Source organism: Lemur catta, chromosome 1, assembly GCF_020740605.2.
Source record: "Lemur catta isolate mLemCat1 chromosome 1, mLemCat1.pri, whole genome shotgun sequence".
Taxonomy (NCBI): domain Eukaryota; kingdom Metazoa; phylum Chordata; class Mammalia; order Primates; family Lemuridae; genus Lemur; species Lemur catta.
Genome location: NC_059128.1, coordinates 164,854,753 through 164,874,883, shown reverse-complemented (window position 1 = coordinate 164,874,883; position 20,131 = coordinate 164,854,753). Strand labels below are relative to the sequence as shown.

Below are 20,131 nucleotides of genomic sequence, written 5' to 3'. Positions count from 1 at the left end.
ACCACAGACTTCACAGACAAGCCATCAACAATATGATAATGGCTTGTGATAAAGCTGTTATTGATGTTTTGCTTATTATAGCAGAGAAACAACTGGTGACTAATAGCAATTAGGTACTTAATAAAATTGTGTTTTGGAGATGCTGCTACTTAAGAGATTGTCATGGATGGCAAAAGACTCAGCAATCAATGGCAATGAAGCCCATGGCTGCTTTTCTATTTGAAAGCACTTCTTCAGTCAAAATAATAACTATGTGACTTTGGCCTCGTCTGAAGGAAGGGGAGTCAACTTTGATCTGATTACTCACATAAAATCCATGGGTATGATGACCACCTAAGCAGACCCTGGTACACTTAGAGGTGAAAAGCAACACTAGGAAGAAAGGAAGAGAGGCAAATCCTGGACATGGTGACAGGTCTCACCCAATTCAACACCCTAGTCAACAGTGACTAGGGTCTCAGCACTAAATTCTGGAGTGGAATCTGTATGTTGCTTAAAAAATAAACCAAGAGGGAAGCGTCTATACTCATCACAACTGCAAACCCATCACCTTGGGAGAGAGAGAAACTATATTGAATTACTAGAAAAAAAAATGGAGTTGTAATTACCTGTCTCTAATACAAATTACTCTATTGTGATTTACAGTCCTGTTTCCATTACACCAAGTCCATTCTAGATTGATATACCTTCTGTAGTAGAAAAAACATTAACTTGAGAATGTGACCGGCCTGGGCCTGAGGCATGGTTCTTCCCTAGCTGTGTGATCATGGGCAAGTTGCTGTTCTCTCAGAAACTCAGTTTCCTCATCTGGAAAATAGGGATAAGAATAACTACCCATCAGGGTTTTGTGAGATAAAATACCATCATGTATGGAAGAGGCCTTAGCATCCTGTCCCAACAGATTATTTAAAATCAATCACAATCTGCCATATAACATGTAACAGATAGATATACAGCCAAGAGAACAAAACTGCTGCCCTTATATTTATCATCTGCCTTACGACATAAGGAGAAGGGATTTTTTTCATATTAATTATAGAATCTCACTTGAACATTAAGGAGTTTTGGCAGCATCATAAAAAAGCCACAAGATGGCTAGGTAACTTCATAATAATAATAGCTAATATCTCATTATTAAGTACTTTATTAAGTTCTGGAAACCATTCTAAGTATTTTATATTGATTACTTCATTTAATACTCAAAACCACTCTATGAAGTAGAAACCATTACTCTCCCATTTTACAGATTAGAAAACTGAAGTGCAGCAAAGTTTGGTAATTTGCAAAAGGTCATGCAACCTGCGAGTGATGATGGATAGCCCAGATACAGGCAGTCTGATCTCCAACCTTATATTCTAACAGCTACACCAAAGATGGGGCTCCTGGGACTGGCAAAGTTTTATTTCTTGACCTAGGAGGTGTTTGCCAGATAGCATTTTATTCATACGGTTCTCTGACTCAGTTTTATTTTGTTAAAAATATTTTTAAGTGATAATATGAGTAGCTAAAATTTTATCACTTGATGCTTAGGGTAAAAATGACCCTATGTATTTTGCACATCATGTTTTATAACTATAGGCACAGAATGAAGTCTTTAATTTTATAATGATATTTGTTTCAGTTGTTTATGACAGTGGCTCAGAAGGAAATGCAAATTATATTTTCAGTATGTGGCAGGAGGTGCTGTTGTTTTCCAGATTCCATTGGTAACAAATGGGGAAATGATTTAAGGAAAGTTTTTGTTTGGGTGTTCTAAATCCCCACTTTAACTCTGTATTTGTCTCAACATTTGTTTGTTTCTCTCTTCATGTATTTGTCTCTTAAATTCTCTCTCTGCTCTTTTCTCTTTCTTTTTTTCTTTCTCTTCTTTCTCTCATCACTTTTTCTGCTTGGTCCCATTACCCATACTCTTCCAGTTCCCATCTCCCTGCCTCTCTCTCTTTCTCTTATAGAGAAGGTGAGAACATTTTTACTGCTTTTATTTATTGAATATTATGATGTGCTGCTTAGCCTTTATTAAAAATGGTTAAATAAATTGTGTACAACCTTCCCTCCACCCCAAAAATCATCTCACCAGATTAGGCTTTCATTGATTCAGGTACCCCTGATTGACTTTTATTTTAGTATCTGAATGTACCCAGTTAATAAAAAGCTTCTATACTTCATGGAAGTTTAGGGTTAAAAGGTTACCAAGTATTACCTAAGAGGAAAATGAGGTATATGTGGATAAATTGCCTGAAGTTATCTGCTTTCTCCTCATATATCTCTTGCTTTTTCCCTCTGCTGCAGACACACAACACAGAAAGCATATGCCAGGGCTGTTTCTTGGCCTATGGCCTACATAGGGCTTATTCTTCTACAGTTAAAGAGATCTACTGCAAGGGCATATACTCAGAGACTTCAGCACTGTATGTAAGGATGAGTCCTCAGAGGCCAAATATAGCTAGAAAGGTCATCCCCTAAGCCCAGGATCTTTTGGTCTCATCCCCAGAACTAAGTCATTTTCTTATAAATTTGTATTTTCATTAAATGTGTAAATATGATGCAAAAATTTGATTACCAAGCAGAAAATTATACAAAAAATCCCATTCTTTCTTCTAAAGAGATACTTGCATTGTTTATCTAGTAGCTGTATATGAAGTGCTGTTCAGTGTGTAAACAATGTAGTATGCACCATCCTTTTATCCCCTGCTAAATAAGTGTTGTGTACTCCAGCCCTTCCCTCATCAACATGGTTCAGATCAGATTCTCAGAATTCCATGGGGCCCCACCTGCTCCTGGACCTTGGAAATCAAGACTTATCACATGGAGCCATTATAACAACCCAAGTCCCCCATCCTTCATATCAGGTTATCAGGCTTTTTTGACTCTCTCTGGAAGAGCATCCAATCAGTACCTTGGACACGACTCTGCTAGGGAGCAGCATGTACCTGTTGGTTTGTCCTGTAAGGAGGCTGGGGTCCTTCATCCTTGACCTCTCCCTCTGATGCTGAGAACTCTATTCCTTCTTTCTCCTCCTCACTGTCTTCAGAACAGGAATCAAACACATCAGCATAATACTCTTCAGCCACAAGTGGGTCTTCTGGGATCTCTGAAATAAAAAATAAACAACAAGCGGGTACTACCAGTCACTGAAATTATAATAAGTCTAGGATTCCTTGTGTTTTTACAGATATGTATATTTTATTTGCACTGATGAAGGTTTCATGGAGTGTAGACTGAATTGTAGCTTCCTGAAAGTATCTGGTTGAATGTAATCAACACTCCGCAAAATGAAACCAGTAGAAGAAAGGAGAAACACTTCCATTTGCAAACACCTTTTGAAGGTAGGAAAACAAAACCAAGAAACAAGAAGAAATGAAATGCTTTAAATGTTTGACATTTATAGGCATGAATCTTTATTAAAAATGAGGAGATTTAAGAGCAAAAGCAGGACAACATACCTTGACTGAAGGGCCCTACTATACAACATACATTAGCAGAAATTGGAGAGAAACTGTATCAGGATTTTTCCTACATATTTGTTATTTTAAAACAAATGTTAGTGGTAAGACAAGATTAATAGGATATATAGCAATGACATTTTGGCAAGCTGGGGAAAACATTACAATTCTTTTCTAATAGGCTATGAAGGCTTTTGAGATAGAGTTCACTCACACCTACACTCAGCATTTATTTATTTTAAAGCAAAGAATATCCACTTAAGCTGATGCCAGTAAGCACCTACCCAAGTTACTTGATGCAACATTATTAGTAACTTAAATAAAGTTGGTGCTTATAACAATCTTCAATAAAGACAGGCCAAGAATGGATCACAATAAAGCACAGAAATATAAATTCTAATTTGCTAATGGGGGCCTAGACATAAAGACATATCCTTAAGTAGGGGGAGAAGAAAATTACATAATACTGCTCTGTCACAGCAAAACAGTGGGCATTTTAGGCTTTGTGCCACACTCTGACTTAAAAACAAAATTATTCTTCTAAACCATAATACATAGCACTGTTTTTCAATCTATTGTAGCTATTCTCTATCTAGTGGAAACAATAGTGAATTGGGGGTCAGAGAATTAAGGTTTAAATCAAGCTCCTCCACCCTATAGATGAGAATCCAGGCAAGGGACATAAATGTATTGGAGCTCACTCCAATTTCTCCCATAAAATTTGACATTAAGTGTAATCTAATAGGGTGGTATGAAGATTCAATAATATGATCCTTATGAAAAGCATCTGTATAGAGGGAAGCTTCATACAGTCACTCACTTTCCACATCTATAAAAACAGGCTTTTTATTAACTGACTCCAGAATCCTTTGGAAGTAAAATACCTAATAGATGTAGAATTCCTCAGCAATGGAAGACTTTAAAATCTGTTTGTTGCCTATGATTTCCTACTAAAACACAACAAGCTGTGTAGTGGAATCAAAATTAGTTCAAAAGACAAAAATTACATATATTCATTACTGCATCTTCTAATTCCTTAGGAAGCAACACATTGGGGATCTCATACTTTTAACAATTTCAACACAGCCTTTTTCCTCTTCAGATCACTTCAGATCACTGATTTTCAGTTGAGCACCAGATGACTTGTACGTAGGAGCCATGCTTAATAAAAATCTTTATTCGACTCTCACTCAGAATGACAAGAGGATCACAGCATGAGAAGCATATGAAAACTACAACCCACTGAGAGCTCCAGTTTTGCTGTCAAATAGGGGCATATGCTTCTGAGTGGAACGGTGGACAGAACCATGTGACTTCCACATGACATCTTCCTTCTCTTCTTCCCCCTCCATTTCTCCTTCAATTTCTGTGTCTCTTTCTTGGAGTTGCCCATTCTGTCTCTCCCCCCCACTCCTTTCTACTTCCTCTCCTTCTCCCTGAATCTGTCTCTTTGACAGTTATTTATTCATTCGCTCATTCATATTTTCTCTCTCTTCCTCTCCCTTTTTTTTCTTTCTCTTCATTCCTCTGCCACCCCCTTTGCTTTCAAATTTGACGATGTCACAGTAGGAAATACAGTTTACATCGTTGCCCAGTGTACAGAAATGCGCTTATATACATATGTCCATAAATATCTTTATAGTTGAAACAAAAATTTCATGCATCAAGATCTACTCACTCAAACTACATGTGACACATTCTGGTATTTTCCTTTCCATTCAGTGTTTTCTAAAATACTGGCTGCAACTTACTAAACTGATTTTTCAACCAACAGTTTGAAACACTGGTTTAGAATGCTGGCTTTGGCATCAAAAAGGCATATATTTAAATCAAGACTCCAGCAACAGCTCTGTAACATTGGACATTATTTAAACTTTCTGCACTTGTTTTCTCATCTATGAAAAAAGGACAATAATATCTGTCTCATAGAACTGGTATGAACATTAAATAGTATAATGATGCAAAGCAATGCCGTATGCACATGGTATGTACCCAATAAATGCTGATGACTATTGGAAGTAGTAGGGCAAACACTCTATAGTTTTGCCTGTAATACTCATCACCAGGAAGAAATATAAATACAGTCATGAGTCACTTAACGAGAATATGTTCTGAGAAATGCTTCATTAGGGGACTTTGTGTGAACATCACAGTGTTCTTACACAAACCGAGATAGTATAGTCTACTACACACCCCACACCCAGGCAACATGGTGTAAGCTATTGCTCCTAGGCTACTAACCTGTACAACATATTACTACTGAATACTGCAGGCAATTGCAACACAGTGGTGGGTACTTGTGTATCTAAATATATCTAAAAATAGAAAAGGTACAGTAAAAATATGGCATAAAAATGGTACATCTGTCCATGGCACTTACCATGAATGGAACTTGTAAGACTGGCAGTTGCTCAGGTGAGTCAGTGAGTGAGTGAGTGATGAGTGAATGTGAAGGCCTAGGATATTACTGTATACTACTATAGACTTTATAAACTCTGTACACTTAGGCTATACTAAATTAATAAAAAACATTCTTTCTTCAGTAATAAACTAACCTTAGCTTATTGTAACTTTTTTACTTTACAAACTTTTAAACTTTTTTTAGCTTTTTGACTTTTTTGGAATAACACTTAAAACACAAACACATTGTACAGAGGTACAAAAATATTTTCTTTCTTTATATCCTTATTCTGTAAGCTTTTTCCTATTTAATTTTTTTTTCTTTTTAAACTTTTTCCTTAAAAACTAAGACAAAAACACACACATTAGCCCAGGCCTATAGCTTCAGAATCAATATCACTGTCTTCCACCTCCATATCTCGTCCCACTGGAAGGTCTTCATGGATAACAACAGGCATGGAGCTGTTATGTTCAATGATAACAATGCCTTCTTCTAGAATACTCCTGAAGGAGCTGACCAAGGCTGTTTTACAGTTAACTTTTTTTTATAAGTTCAAGAGGATTATACTCTAAAATAATGATAAAAAGTATAGTACAGTAAATATATAAACCAGTAACATAGTCATTTATTATCATTATCAAGTATTACATACTGTATGTAATTGCATATATTAGACTTTTATGACTGGCAGTGCAGTAGGTCTGCCTACACTGCATGACCACAAACTTGTGAGTAATGTGTTGCTCTACGACATTATGAAAGGTAAGATGTCACTAGGGAATAGGAATTTTTCAGTTTCATTATCTTATGGGACCACTGTCCTATATATGGAAAGTTAACCAAAATGTTGCGCAGTCATGACTGTATTAGACAACTGCAAATATATACCAAGTTCAAAATGTTTCTGTATTTAAATAGAATCGCTTCTCAAAATCCATACTGAACCCAACTAAAACTGGCTATGAGGAATCATGCTTCTTTCTGGTTTCCTTTCTGCTCACACCACAAGGATCCTTGGGCATCTTACCACTCTGTTCTCCTCATGTCCCTCCTGTCCACTGGTTCCATCTAGGTTCCCTTCAAGCAGCTCAGAAGAAACCTCTACAATGGATGTTAAAAACATGCTCTGTAAAGGGCATAGTAAAAATTCTAGGCTTTGCAGATGAGATGGTCTTTGTCACAACTACACAATTTTGCCTTTGTAGTGTATAAACAGATAATACATAAATGAATGAGTGTTGCTGTGTTCCAAAAGGACTTTATTTATAAACACAGGCAGTGACTGAAGTCATATCTCTGCAACAAAGATAAATCTTTCTCTTGACAGAATGCTAAGTTCCTCTTCCCATAACATGGCTCATTGTGCACAGAGTCTTAGTCCCTTTCCCTCTCCTACCTAGGATTCCCACCTAGGAAGGGGAGGAAGGAAAGAAGTGGTCAGGGGGGGAAGTGCCATTCCTGAAAACACACTGGGATGAATCTGTCTCCAGTATTTCTTACCTAAGCACCACTGACTTGGTGCTGCTCACAAAGGACTCATTTTCAAAGGGAAAAGTCAAAAGAAATGTAAGTCTGCTTAAACTGTTTTTGTCAAGTTGCATGTTTTTCATACATAGACCCAATTTGAAGCCTTGTTAGGCTAAGGCTCATTTCTCCTGTCACTAAGGGGAAAATGGTCTGTGATAAATAGCTTTAATTTCCTCACACCCTGGAGTCAGCCTCATAACAGACACACTGGAGTGGCATTCCAGATCTCCTCTATGCTGGGCAGGCAGTGACAGCATGTGTTTATGAAGGGATCCAACAACAGCTGCCCAAGATTGGACACAGATGTTTCAAGTCCATGCTGAAGAAAAAGACAAGCAATAACTGTTCCAGGAAAACGGTGGCCTTTGTCAGACACTTCAATTAAGACCCAAATAAATCCCTTCCTCTAAGACTTCAGTAAGCATGAGGATCACCTTCAGGGCTTGTTAAAATACAGATCGCTGGGCCCCAGCCCCAGAGTTGCTGATTCAGTAGGTCTGGTGTGGTACCTGGGAATTTATATCACTCACAAGTTCCCAGGTGATGCTATTGCTGCTGTCTAGGGACCACACTCTGAGAACCACTGCTCTAGGATGTGACTAGTTCAAACAAATGTGCTATCACATACTGTATAGAAACACTATAATAAAATATACTATCTCTACATATTCCAACCTGTGGATGTGAAAGACAAGACATGAACAAAAGAAGTAAAGTTCACCTTAGAAGAGCTCAAATTGTTGTGCTGTTAGTTGTCTCGGTTACTTACAATCTCTATGGAGTTGTAAGTAATGGGAGTATTTCCATTTTATTGATAGAAAAGAACAAAGCTAAGGGTGAGCAGCCCAAAGTTAGTCTTATATTTATACAGCACTTTATAGTTTTAAAAGCACATTCATCTCCATTATTCCATTTGATCATTGCAACAACTCTTTGAGTTAGATCAGGATAACATTTTTATGCCCATTTTTCAGATAAGAAAGTGAGGTTCAGACAGGCTAATGACTAACCAAAGGTCACACAGTTGCATCTGAATTCTTTCCTCCACTGAATTAGAGCTATTTTATGGTTAGCTAGGAATTTCATCTTTGCTAGTAAAACCATTTCACAGATAAAAGTCATGATTGTCTTCTCTGTAACTCTGAAAGATATTGGACAAGTGATAGATTTTTGACCTACAAGATGGAAACATTGAAGCTTAGTCATCTGGCAAATTGTCTGAAGGGAGCTGGGAATATCAGACTCACTCAGATTCAGCTCAGTTCTCACTATCCTTTATCTCAGATGTGCTCAAACTTGAGTGTGCATCAGAATCGCCTGGAAGGCTTGTCAAAACAGATTCCTGGCCCCCACACCCAACATTTCTAATTCAGTAGGTCTGAGATACGACCTGACACTCTGCATATCTAATGATATCGCTTGTCTGGCAACACATTTTGAAAACTATTGTTCTATCTTATCGGACATTCAAGGAGAAAATGATATACAGATCCCATTGTTAAATGAGAAACTCCCTGTTACTTCATCTATCATTGCATTAGCTCTTTAAACTTCTAAAATGATCAGGACATAAATTAAAGAATTTTTTAAAAAAGAGCCAGTTTTCATAAAACAGGAAATTTGCCTAAAGGCGAAATCAAGTTTCCTCTAAAGGAACTTAGTTATTTAGAAGGAAGATCACAGTCTGTGTGCCCACCACCATCCCAAATGATTCTAACCATTGATGTGCTTTGAGCAAATGCATGTGACAAGCTTGCCAGAATGGTACTCAAAGGTTGGTCCCCAGATTAGCAACAACTGCATCTCTGAAATCTTATCAGAAATACAGATTCTCAGTACCCCCCCATCCCCAATCTACTGAATCAGAAACTGGGGTGGGGGTCCAGCAATTTGCATTTTCTTTCGTTTTTTAATTTTTTTCAAAATATTAAGGGGTTACAAAAGTTTTTGTTAATGGATACACTCTATATGCTAAAGTCAGTGTTTTCAGTGTGCCTGCCACCAGGACGGTGCAATTTGCATTTTCAAAAGCTCTCCAGGTGATCCTGATCCACCCCTCAGTTTGAGAACCACTAATTTAACACAAAAATTGGCACTTAATGTCTACTCAAGTAAAAATTGCTTCTAATACCCCAGGTAGAGAGTAAGCTCCCAGACGGCAGGAGCCATGCCCATCCTGTTCACCACGGTATCTCCAAGGCATGGTTTAAAAAAGACACTCAAAACTTCTTGTTGAATAAATAAATGCATAAATCCCCAAGAGATAAGGACTTTCAAACTACCACATAATATCATACACAAAGAATTTCCTAACCTTCTGGGAGGATGGGCTGGGGAGGGGAGGAGGAGAGGAAGGAGATTCAGATTCTTCCCTAAAAGCTCCACCCCCTTTCCTCTTTCTGATGTACTTTGAACTTATATCTCAGATGTAATCATATGAAAAAAAAGTCTTCATACTAAAATTTCCAGCTACATCCCACAGGCCCATTAAGTTCGAGGACTCAGTCAAGATGATCCAAAGGGCAATGGCACAGGCTGTTGAACTGGGGCTTTCTCCAGGTGCCCCAGACTCCGCTCCATGCAGATAACCATGCCTCTCTCTGTATATCTAACAGTAGTGTCAAAAGGAATGTTTGTGGAGCTGGATAACCAAATAAATTGTGATTTGGGAAACCCAACAGACTCACATGCATCTTTCTGCCCCTTCTCCCAGGAATTACAATAATATCCAAAACAAACTATTAAAAATGTTTCTCACTATATCTACCCTGTAGGGAAAAATCTCTCTATAAAGAGAGTATGATATTTATTTTAGCTGTGGTGGCTCAGACTGAGGGTGGGTGTGGGTGGGAGTCCTCAGCAGCAGGCAGCTGCCCAGAGACGTCCTGCTTTATTTTTCCTTTCTTTTCTAGTTTTCTAAGGAGGGCAATGGCTTTATTACACCAAGCCAGAAAATCCCGAACAAAGGCTATTATAAGGCTATAAGAAGAACAAATGAATTTATTGTTATATCTCAATGTGGCCTCTCCAAAGACCATGTTCTCCCATTACAAATTGGGAGTAGCAGTGCTCAGAATGATAATAGTTATCATACTTGCAAGGTAGCTTCTCTTATTTTCCTAAAAATGACATTTGTGGGTATGAAAAAGATGGCCCAAATTCAATGTTTAATAAAAACATTTAAAATAAAAATATTTCCTCATATGTAGAGGAAAGTTATGATTAATATGCTACACCATTCTCAAAACAATAGGGTAAATGACAATGGCCTGAGAAGGCACACAGACATGGACATTATCTGTGCAGAACTGCCTCAATTTCCCAAGAGCTCCATTTTGTGTAAGATAGGCACAAATTAGAAAAAAGGCAGGAACTGAAGCCCAAATTAACTGGTGATGTCTGCTACTTCTGAGAAAGACTGCCTTCCACCAGGAGCAGTGATACAAGGTAGTGGTTAAGAGGACAAGCTGTGGGGTCAGACTGAGATTCAAATCCTGCCTCTGTTGCTTACTGGCTGTGTGACCTCAGGCAGGCTACTTCACCTCTCTGGGTCACAGTTTTCCCATTTGTAAGTGGGTGTAGTGGATACTACTGATGTTCCATCCAGGCCCCCTTACCAGACACACTCCAAAATATTACTGGCACACTCATCCTCTAGCTACTGTGAGTGGGGGCTGCTATGGTAGTCAGCTAGGGCTGCCACAAGAAAATACCACAGACTGGGTGGTTTGAACAGCAGAAATTTATTTCTCACAGTTCTGGAGGCCGGGAAGCCCAAAATCAAGGTGCCAACCAGGTTGGATTCCTCTGAGGCCCCTCTCCTTGGACTCCCTCACAAGGTGGTCCCTCTGTGCATGCATGTCCCTGGTGTCTCTCTGTATGTCCTAATCTCCTCTTCTTATCTGGACAACAGTTAGATGCCCCCTTCTCCAGATAACTGTTCTCAGATTAAAGAGGACTCCTTATCAAACAGCAGATGCCTCACATGTGCCCCAGGGGTGGTCCCGGCCAGTGGTGTTACTTCTGCCCCAGGGCCCCCTGTGGGATCAGACAGTCTCCAGCTGAGACCACATCCTTGCTCAGCTCCTCCACCTGCCTTAAGGCAGACACAGCTCCCCCAACTGCACCCAGCCCCCGCCCCCAAACACAACCTTAGAGCTCTCCCATGGTAAGATACATGCACCAGGATACCCATCTCAGGCTCTGCTTCTAAGGAACCCAACTAAAGACTTGGGCATTATATAATAATAATAATATCTTAACTCATAGCTAAGACATAAAATACTATAAAAAATAAGTGATGCTATGAATTAAGATAAATATCCTTTAAAGGAAAATAGCCAGATGCCAGCAAGGTCACATTCTTTTATATTATAACTCTAGACCTCAGACCTTATAGAAAACAATAGAGCCCATGTTTATGGACACTGCTGAAGTGAGTCATTGGTCAGATATCGATTATATCTCAGACAACTAAATCTTTTCTCTTGGAGGTCTAGTCTCCTGGCCCTACCCAAAATCTCCTTAAAATTCTCCATCTAGCATAAAGTCCAGACTATAGTAGGTGTTCAATAAATGGCAGTTATCATTACTTTAGCAGGTAGAAAGTGTTAGTTTTCATAATAGCTGGTGTGAGAGTTCTTTTTAAGAAGTTGTATTCAGAAAAATATGTGAAAATGTGAGGAGAATAAAATGATATGATCCCTTCTGCCAGAGATGAAAGGAGGGCTTTGGCCTTGTTCCAGAAAGACAGAGGGAAGAATGGAGCAGTCAGAGCAAGATGGTAGAAGGTCATGTGCTCTGTGAGACACCAAATTCATCCAACACTTGGGATGGGTGAAAAAATTGGGTTTCATGTCTGAACCGACGAGTGCCAAATGGAGGCCTTCATCCTGCAAACACAGGGAAGCCTGCAGCACTGCATCTTCAGCAGTTATGAACAAAGCTTTAGACAAGATATAATTTCAGCCAAGCTTACTGAATCTCCCAGGGGCAGGGAGTCCAAGCTGACATCTAGGTTACATCATCATTAGTATGTAAAGAAGGCATTTACAATCATGTACCACATTAAGACATTTTGATCATATATGACTGTGGTCCTGTAAGATGACATAACCATTGTAACATGGTAGCACACATATCACTCACATGTTCGTGGTGACACTGGTGTAAACAAATCTGCTACAGTGCCAGTCATATAAAAGTCTAGCACGTACAATTATGTATGGTATGTAATACTTGGTAATGATAACAAATGTCTATATTACTGTTTTATATATATACTATATTATACTTTTTACCATTATTGTAGAGTGTACTTCTACTCATTAAAAAGAAAGTTAGCTATAAAACAGCCTCAGGCAACTCCTTCAGGGGGTATTCCAGAAGAAGGCACTGTTATCATAGGAGATAACAGCTCCATGTATGTTATCACCCATGAAGACCTTCCAGTGGGACAAGATGTGGAGGTAGAAGACAGTGATACTGATGATTCTGACCCTATTGGCCTAGGCTAATGTGTGTTTGTGTCTTATTTTTCAATAAAAAAAATATTTAAAAATTTTAATAGAAAGCTGATAGAATAAGGATATAAAGAAAGTATTTTTGTACCTCTGTACAATGTGTTTGTGTTTTAAGCTAAGTGTTACTCCAAAAAAGTAAAAAAGTTAAAAAAAAATTATAAAGTTTATAAAATAGAAAATTTACAGTAAGCTAAGGTTAATTTATTGTTGAAGAAAGAAAAAATTTTAATTAATTTAGTGTAGACTAAGCATAGAGTATTTTTAAAGTCCGTGGTAGTGTACAGCGGTGCCCTAGGCTGTCACATTCACTCACCGCTCACTCACTGACTCACCCAGTCCTACAAGCTCCATCATGGTAAGCGCCCTACATAGACGCAGCATTTTTATCTTTTATATTGTATTTTTACTGTACTTTTTCTATGTTAGATATGTTTAGATACACAAACACTTAACCACTGTGTACAACTGCCTGCAGTATTCGGGACAGTGACATGGTATACAGGTAGGCTCGGAGCAAAAGGCCATGCCATATAACCTAAGTGTGTAGTAGACCATACCATCTAGGTTTGTGTAAGTACACTCTCTGATGTTCACACCACGTCAAAAATCACCTAAAGATGCATTTCTCAGAATGCATCCCTGCTTTTAAGCAATGCATGACTGTACATATAAAGGGCCAACAGCAGAGCTAGAGAAAAACACTTCTCAGCCAGAGGTAACCTGTTCTTCAGGGAGACAGCTGAACTCTAACAACTAGATAAAAACCATTCCTAAAACTCCAGCCTTCCATCCTCCCAGGAACTAAGAAGGGTGGTCAATCTCTCACCCCTCCACATATCTTCCCTTGTACTATTAGAAGAAAACAACCGACACTTTGAAACTTTGCTATTTTGGAAAAGACATTTTGTCCATCTCTAAACATCAAATCAACATACAGTGTATTTATTTTTCCTTTTCAATTTTTAAAAGCAATCTCTCTCCCTACTGTGAACCATAAAATGGTTTATCAGGGTTATGCAGTGAGTCATCAGCTGGGCCCAGAACACAGTTCTCATGCTGTCCTCCTTCCTGGTGGCAGCCATTAAGATTGCTGATTGGAGCTCAGAAGTCACAGAGAGGGAAAGACCAGCAATCATTCCTTGCCCTGGTGAGCTATCCCCTTTTATGGATTCCATGGGCGTACGCTGGGGGTCCCAGAGGGGCTGCTATTCCACATGCCAAATGGCTTCTGTATCTCTATTTCATTACAAAGAGTCCCCTTCTGGGCCCACGGGAAGCAAATGTAATTTTCAATCACCATAACATTTAGTGGGGCTGAAGGCTTGCAGCAGCATATTTGCTACGGAACATTTTGAACCAATGTTCAGTCCAGGGAAGAATATGGACAACCCCCAGTGAAATCAACATACTCATACTCTGAGGGCTAAATGAACACTCCAGATATCTTTTTTCCCTAGACATCTTTTAACACTCAGCTCTGCAATTAGCTCCAATCTTCTGCCTCCATCATGTCTTACCCAGGCTGCACAAACTTAGCCTAAAGCAGTAACCCTGTCAGTCTCCCCCTTCAATGACACCGCATTGCCAATAAAACTGAGTACAAAATCTTCGTTTGACAGGCAAGGCCTTTTATCAAGTGGTTGCAGCCCACTTTCCCAGATCTGCCTCCTCCTACCAATGAATTTGGTAGCTCTCATTTAAAGGTATATACCAAAAGGGATTCTGATTGGGTAGTCCTGGTCTGGGTTCAGGCAGCTTTATTTTTCTGATACTTTCCACGTAGTCCTAATATGTACCTTTTCAGAACCTTGGCTTTCATAACCTGAACTATGCATTTTTCTCCCAACTCCCTCTTGCTTTCCAACTTCATTCCTGTAAAGTGCTGCTGCTTCTAGAATTGCTCTGTTCAATATGGTAGCCACTAGTGACATGTGGCTATTTAAATTAAAACCATTAAAATTAAATAAAATAACAAATTCAGTGGCACTAGGTACATTCTAGTGCTCAACAGCCACTTGTGACAAGACTATAGAATATTTCCAATATCACAGAAAATCCTGTTGGATAGCATTATTCTAGATGGTCTTTTCTACATATATCTAGTCCTACTGGGCCACAGCCTCCAGTTGTAATTTGGCTAGATTTCTTTGAATCCCTAGGAAATGGGTCCCTTCACCTCTCTGACCCTCAGTTCCTCCCCTGGCCAGGGCACTCTCCACCATCACAAATCCCTACCCTTGCAAAGAGAAGGTAGAACCTCAGGCCCTTGGAGATGCTCCAGCTCTCAGTCCTGGACTTAGCAGGGGAGAGGCAGTGACTCCACCCCAACCCAGCCCATGTCCCCTAGTGCCACATCAAGGGACTTATCAAATCAAACCTTCTCATCTGTAAGATGCCCTTTTCTTCCTTCTTTTACATAGTATCTACACATAGAGCTTTAATAGATGCCTAACTCCACCTCCCACTCCAGAGAAAGGCAGCTCATGGACCTCTCAAATCCCCACAGTAGACAACGTCTTTCCCAGCATAGCAGGGATCAAATTTACCTTGTCAATAATATTACTAACTGCAAGTGGAACTGAATCTCAAATACAAACAATATATTTATATTCTTGAGGGAAGATGCATAACAGTTGGTTGGTTTTACATCCCTTTGATGCTTTCTTTTTCTCACACAATAAGCTATAGGTTAGTACCTTGACCTTTTCTAAAATAAATCCTCAAAGCTAGGGCTAAAATTAACTACATTGATTAGCGTAGCTTACAGCATCACACATGAGGCTGTGAAAAGAAATAATTTTCTTAGCCAAAATGCATATTCATGACCCCTTCTACATGGAGGGCTAAATTAAGTACAGTACAGTACCCTTTTTTATATATAGGACAGCAGGTTCTGCTGTAAGTTTTTCTCAGAGTGACATCTCTATATTTGATAGAGTACACTAAAGGCTCTTCATTCCCCCTACACAGACACACACACACACACACACACACACACACACACACACCAGAAATAAGCTCCACAACTCTTTTAGGAATAGGCTCCCTTGAGCTCCAAAGTCTGTGCTTTTATTCTATGTGTCAAGATGATTCTCCCTCAGGCAAAACATTTCTCTGAACCTTTTTTTTTTCTGTTTTGCAGAGCAAAAGCCAAAATGACTGGGTAAAGTTGGTCTTTTCTCTACTAGATTCAGAGAAATGAATCCAGTCTAGTAAATCCATTCTCAGAAAGAGAAATATAGGGAGACTATACAGAGACCCTAAAGGAGTTGGTATAATAGCTGGCTGTGTTTGCTGGCAGAAGACACCTAGTTCTGTGACTTTAGGTAACTGGTTTAAGCTCCCTGGGTCACAGGCATCTCATCTGTAAAATAGGGATGGTAATAACTCACCAGTCTAAAAACTAGGGCCTGAACTAGATGGTTTCAAGTTACTTTTCTGCTCTAAGGCTTACAAATTTATGACATAGACTAACAGACTAGACCTGTGTCTTAGTTCAGGCTGCTATAACAGAATGCTATAGACTAAGTGGCTTAAATAACAGAAATTTATTTCTCATGGTTCTGGAGGCTAGGAGGCCTGAGACAAAGGTGCTGGCAGAACTGCTATCTGGTGAGGGCTCACTTCCTGGTTTCAGATGGCTGTCCTTGTATCCTCACACGGCAGAGAACAGAGAGACAGGAAACAAGCTCTCTTGTGGCTCTACTCACAAGGTTACTAATCCCAACCTGTGGGCTCCACCCTTATGGCCTAATCACCTCCTGTAGGTCCCATCTCCAAATATCATCCCTTTAGGGATTAGGATTTCAACATGTGAATTTGGGGGGGACACAAACAGGCAGTATATTATAACTACTGTGCACATGAATCATCTGAGGAACTTGGTAAAATCTGGATTCAGATTAGTAGGTCTGGAGTGAGGACTGAGATTCTGCATTTTGGACATGCTTGGGAGTGATGGAGATGCTGCTGGTCCACAAACCACACTTTGAGTAGCAAAACAGTAGAACACTGCCATCTGCCCCTGGCCACTAAGTATTTGTCAAGAAGTGAGACTATAACTAAGACTTTCACAAAGCTGAAGGATTTAAATTGCTGCCAAAATGAGGCCTCTGCCTCTTCTGTTTTACTTTTTTCTGGTTGTATTTCCCCATTAACAGAATTTCTTTCATGTACATTGGAGTGCATTTAGCAACTTGTTTGTTGGCAGAGAAAGTACCTTGTAAGCCAAATGGGATTTCCTCTTTGATGAAGTCCTCTTTTTCCACCTTTGGCCTCCTGGAAAACATCTGTCTCCCATTGGCAGCACCTATCTGTTAACGACCCAATTGGAGCAGTCTGGACATTGCTAAAAGGTACTTGCTGGCATAAGATGTTCTTAGCTCACAATGTGAAGAGGCAAAGTTAATACAGCAAGATGGTGGGGAGGGGAGGAGGGAGGACAAGAGGGAGAAAGAGACAGAGATTTTAAGGAATTGGCTCACATTCACATAATTGTGGGGACTGGTAAGTCCAAAATCTACAAGGTAGGCCACCAGACTGGAGACTCAGAGAAGAGTTAATGTTGCAATATTGAGCTCAAAGGAAGTTTGGAAGCAGAACTCCTTCTCTGGTGAAGGAGTTCTCTACTCTTTAGGCTTTCAACTGAGTGGATGAGGCCTACCCACATTATGCAGGGTAATCTGCTTTACTCAAAGTCCACTGATTTACAAGTTAATAACATCTAAAAAAAAAAGCTCCTTCAAAACAACATCTAGACTGCTGCTGGACAAAATAACTGGGCACCATAGCCAAAGCAAGTTAATACACAAAATTGACCATCACAGGATCTAACAGGAGTATTTTTTTCCAACTAGGATTCTGATAGAGGACAAAGCTGTTGTCAAAGAGAACTCAGATCTTCCATTCAGTTTACAAAAGTACCAAACAATTCCAGGCAACTTCCAGTACTGAGAAACATCTTGATATGTAAATGTTGACTTTTGGGTAATCACCAGCTTCTTAACAAACAGAAATCTTTAACTAATATGAGGATCTACAGACTATTTGCAAAGCTCTTTGTCCCTAAGTATTCATGGTAAACTGTCTACAATCCTCTGGTAGAGTTCTCTTTACAGTCATTCTCAGAAAATCTCTGTCACCATCACTTTGTCTGAAGCTTTCAAACCTCTCTAATGAGCCTGACTATTTGGGTTTAGGCTGATGCCCACCATGGACAGAACCAGGTAAACAGGCTGTCTTACAGGGTGGTACCTGTATAAGGCTTCCTCTTGGTGAATGTGGTGCTCTGTGTTGTACCATAACCATAGAGAAAGTGTTAGTACAAAAGGCTCACTGATTAATTGAAATCATTTTCCCTGTTGATTACTGATGCAGTGATTCAAATGGTCATCCTGTGACACAGATAGCTTACCAATAAAATCACCAAAATTAAAAAAAAAATTAAGGCTAATTTAGGGAAAACTGGTAAGAAAAAACTCCACCGGATCGCTTAAAGGAATCACTTCCAACTTTCAAAAAGCTAGGTGTCTTAGGTTAGGTTCTCCCTGAAAAGAAAGACTCTGAAATGAGAATTTTTATGAAAGTTATTTATTAGAAAGGTGGTATCAGGCAGAGTTCCACAAGGCACCACATTGACTTAATCTCATAGAGCTCTGGAAATGATTAACCAGAAGGCACTGAAGTATTTTTACTCTTCCATCCATTAGTCATTTTTTAAAAGTCTACGTCTGGGAGAAATAGGGGTACGGGAGTGAGGTGCATATTCCCAGGCACTTCTGGCTCTCTTTGAGTACAGGGAAAGCAGGCTCTGGAAGAGACACAGCTGGGAGACTGAGCACAAGAAAATGGTAAAGGGATCAAACGAGATATGGACAGGGTACTGACAGCACCTGCTATACTAGGGGAGACTTTTTTTTCTGACAGTTGATTCCTACTCAGCTTTCTCCAGTTCTACCTATTTGTAGTTACTGTAATCAGACAGACACCCTCCTGCCACACATCTCCACCAAGAACAGGTATTGAAAGCCCACGTGCTTACCTGTTCTCCATCCAAAAGTGCCTGAACTGCTTAACCTGATGCGCATCTTCAACACTTGTTGGCTCTCAACTCTTTGGACTAACACTTTCACTTCTCATTGACCATTTACATTTCAACTTGATCTGGCCCCACCCAATTGTGACTTTACCTAACCCAAATTCCAAACCTAAATGACTCTTTAGTTCACTTTGCATCAAGCCCACTCAATCCCAGCATCTTGCCACATAGAGGTTAGTTCCTCAAGGACAGTGAATCTCCCCCATCCTTAGCTCCAGTTCACCTAGCTTCCTGACCTGGACTGGACCTTTTATGTGCTGTCCTCAATTGCTCAGCCATGGTGTTTATGAAATTATAACTCACATTTAGCTGACAACTTTCCCAAGAAATCAGCACCCACAATGGAGAAAATCTTGAAGTCACAAGGTTCATTGCCTCTCCCTGTTAATATTCTGCTCTCAATTCTCTCAGAGCACATGTGTTTGTGCACTTAGACCATCCTCATGCTGCAAACAATGAGAAGGCCCAGGGCAAGCCCACTGATTTGCATCAAATTCTTTTCATAAACAACAATGCTAAGTTATCCCACTAGAAAATTAATTTTTACCTATTTAATAACTAAGGAGAAATAGATGTGTCATATATTTGCATGGTAATGGTATATTAAAGTCTTGGTTTTAGTAAAGCTGAAGCCAAGTTTCAGTAAATGGGAACATCTAGCAAGTAAATTTCTTTTCAAATTTACATTTTCCAATGCTGTCAGTGTATCTACCAGCATGCTTAGAATACAAAGGCATTGGGCAGAAAATGACTTAGACTAACAGTCAGCAAACTATAGCCTGTGGGTCAAATCTGGGCTGCCCACTTTTGTAAATAAAGTTTTGGTGGAATACATCCACAGCCTACCTATATTGTCTATGGCTGTTTTCTCTCTTTACTAATGCCAGAATTCAACAGCAGAGTTGAGTAATTGTGACACAGATGTTATGTCACAAAGCCTAAAATATTTACTATCAACTGTTCAAGAAAGTTTGATTTTCTTAAACTTTCAAAACCTTAATTTTGACAATAAATAGCTACTGGTCACTCTGGATAAACAAACCTCTAGTAATAGCCTCTGATTCAAATTCCTGGCTACTTCCAATGCATCTATGCACGGTAAACTTGGAAATTCTACAACACTTTGTGCTCAATGATTCCC

General features: G+C 39.4%; 1 protein-coding gene across 7 annotated transcripts in view; it reads right to left on the bottom strand.

The window, feature by feature from the left end:
* NEK11 (NIMA related kinase 11) overlaps positions 1 to 20,131 on the bottom strand; it is a 237,768-nt gene that overhangs the window by 87,455 nt on the left and 130,182 nt on the right. For all 7 annotated transcript variants that reach the window (XM_045538613.1, XM_045538625.1, XM_045538634.1 and 4 more), the window contains one exon: positions 2,931 to 3,091. In XM_045538613.1, the coding sequence (XP_045394569.1) occupies positions 2,931 to 3,091 (161 nt within the window). The remainder of the gene's footprint in view (positions 1 to 2,930; positions 3,092 to 20,131) is intronic.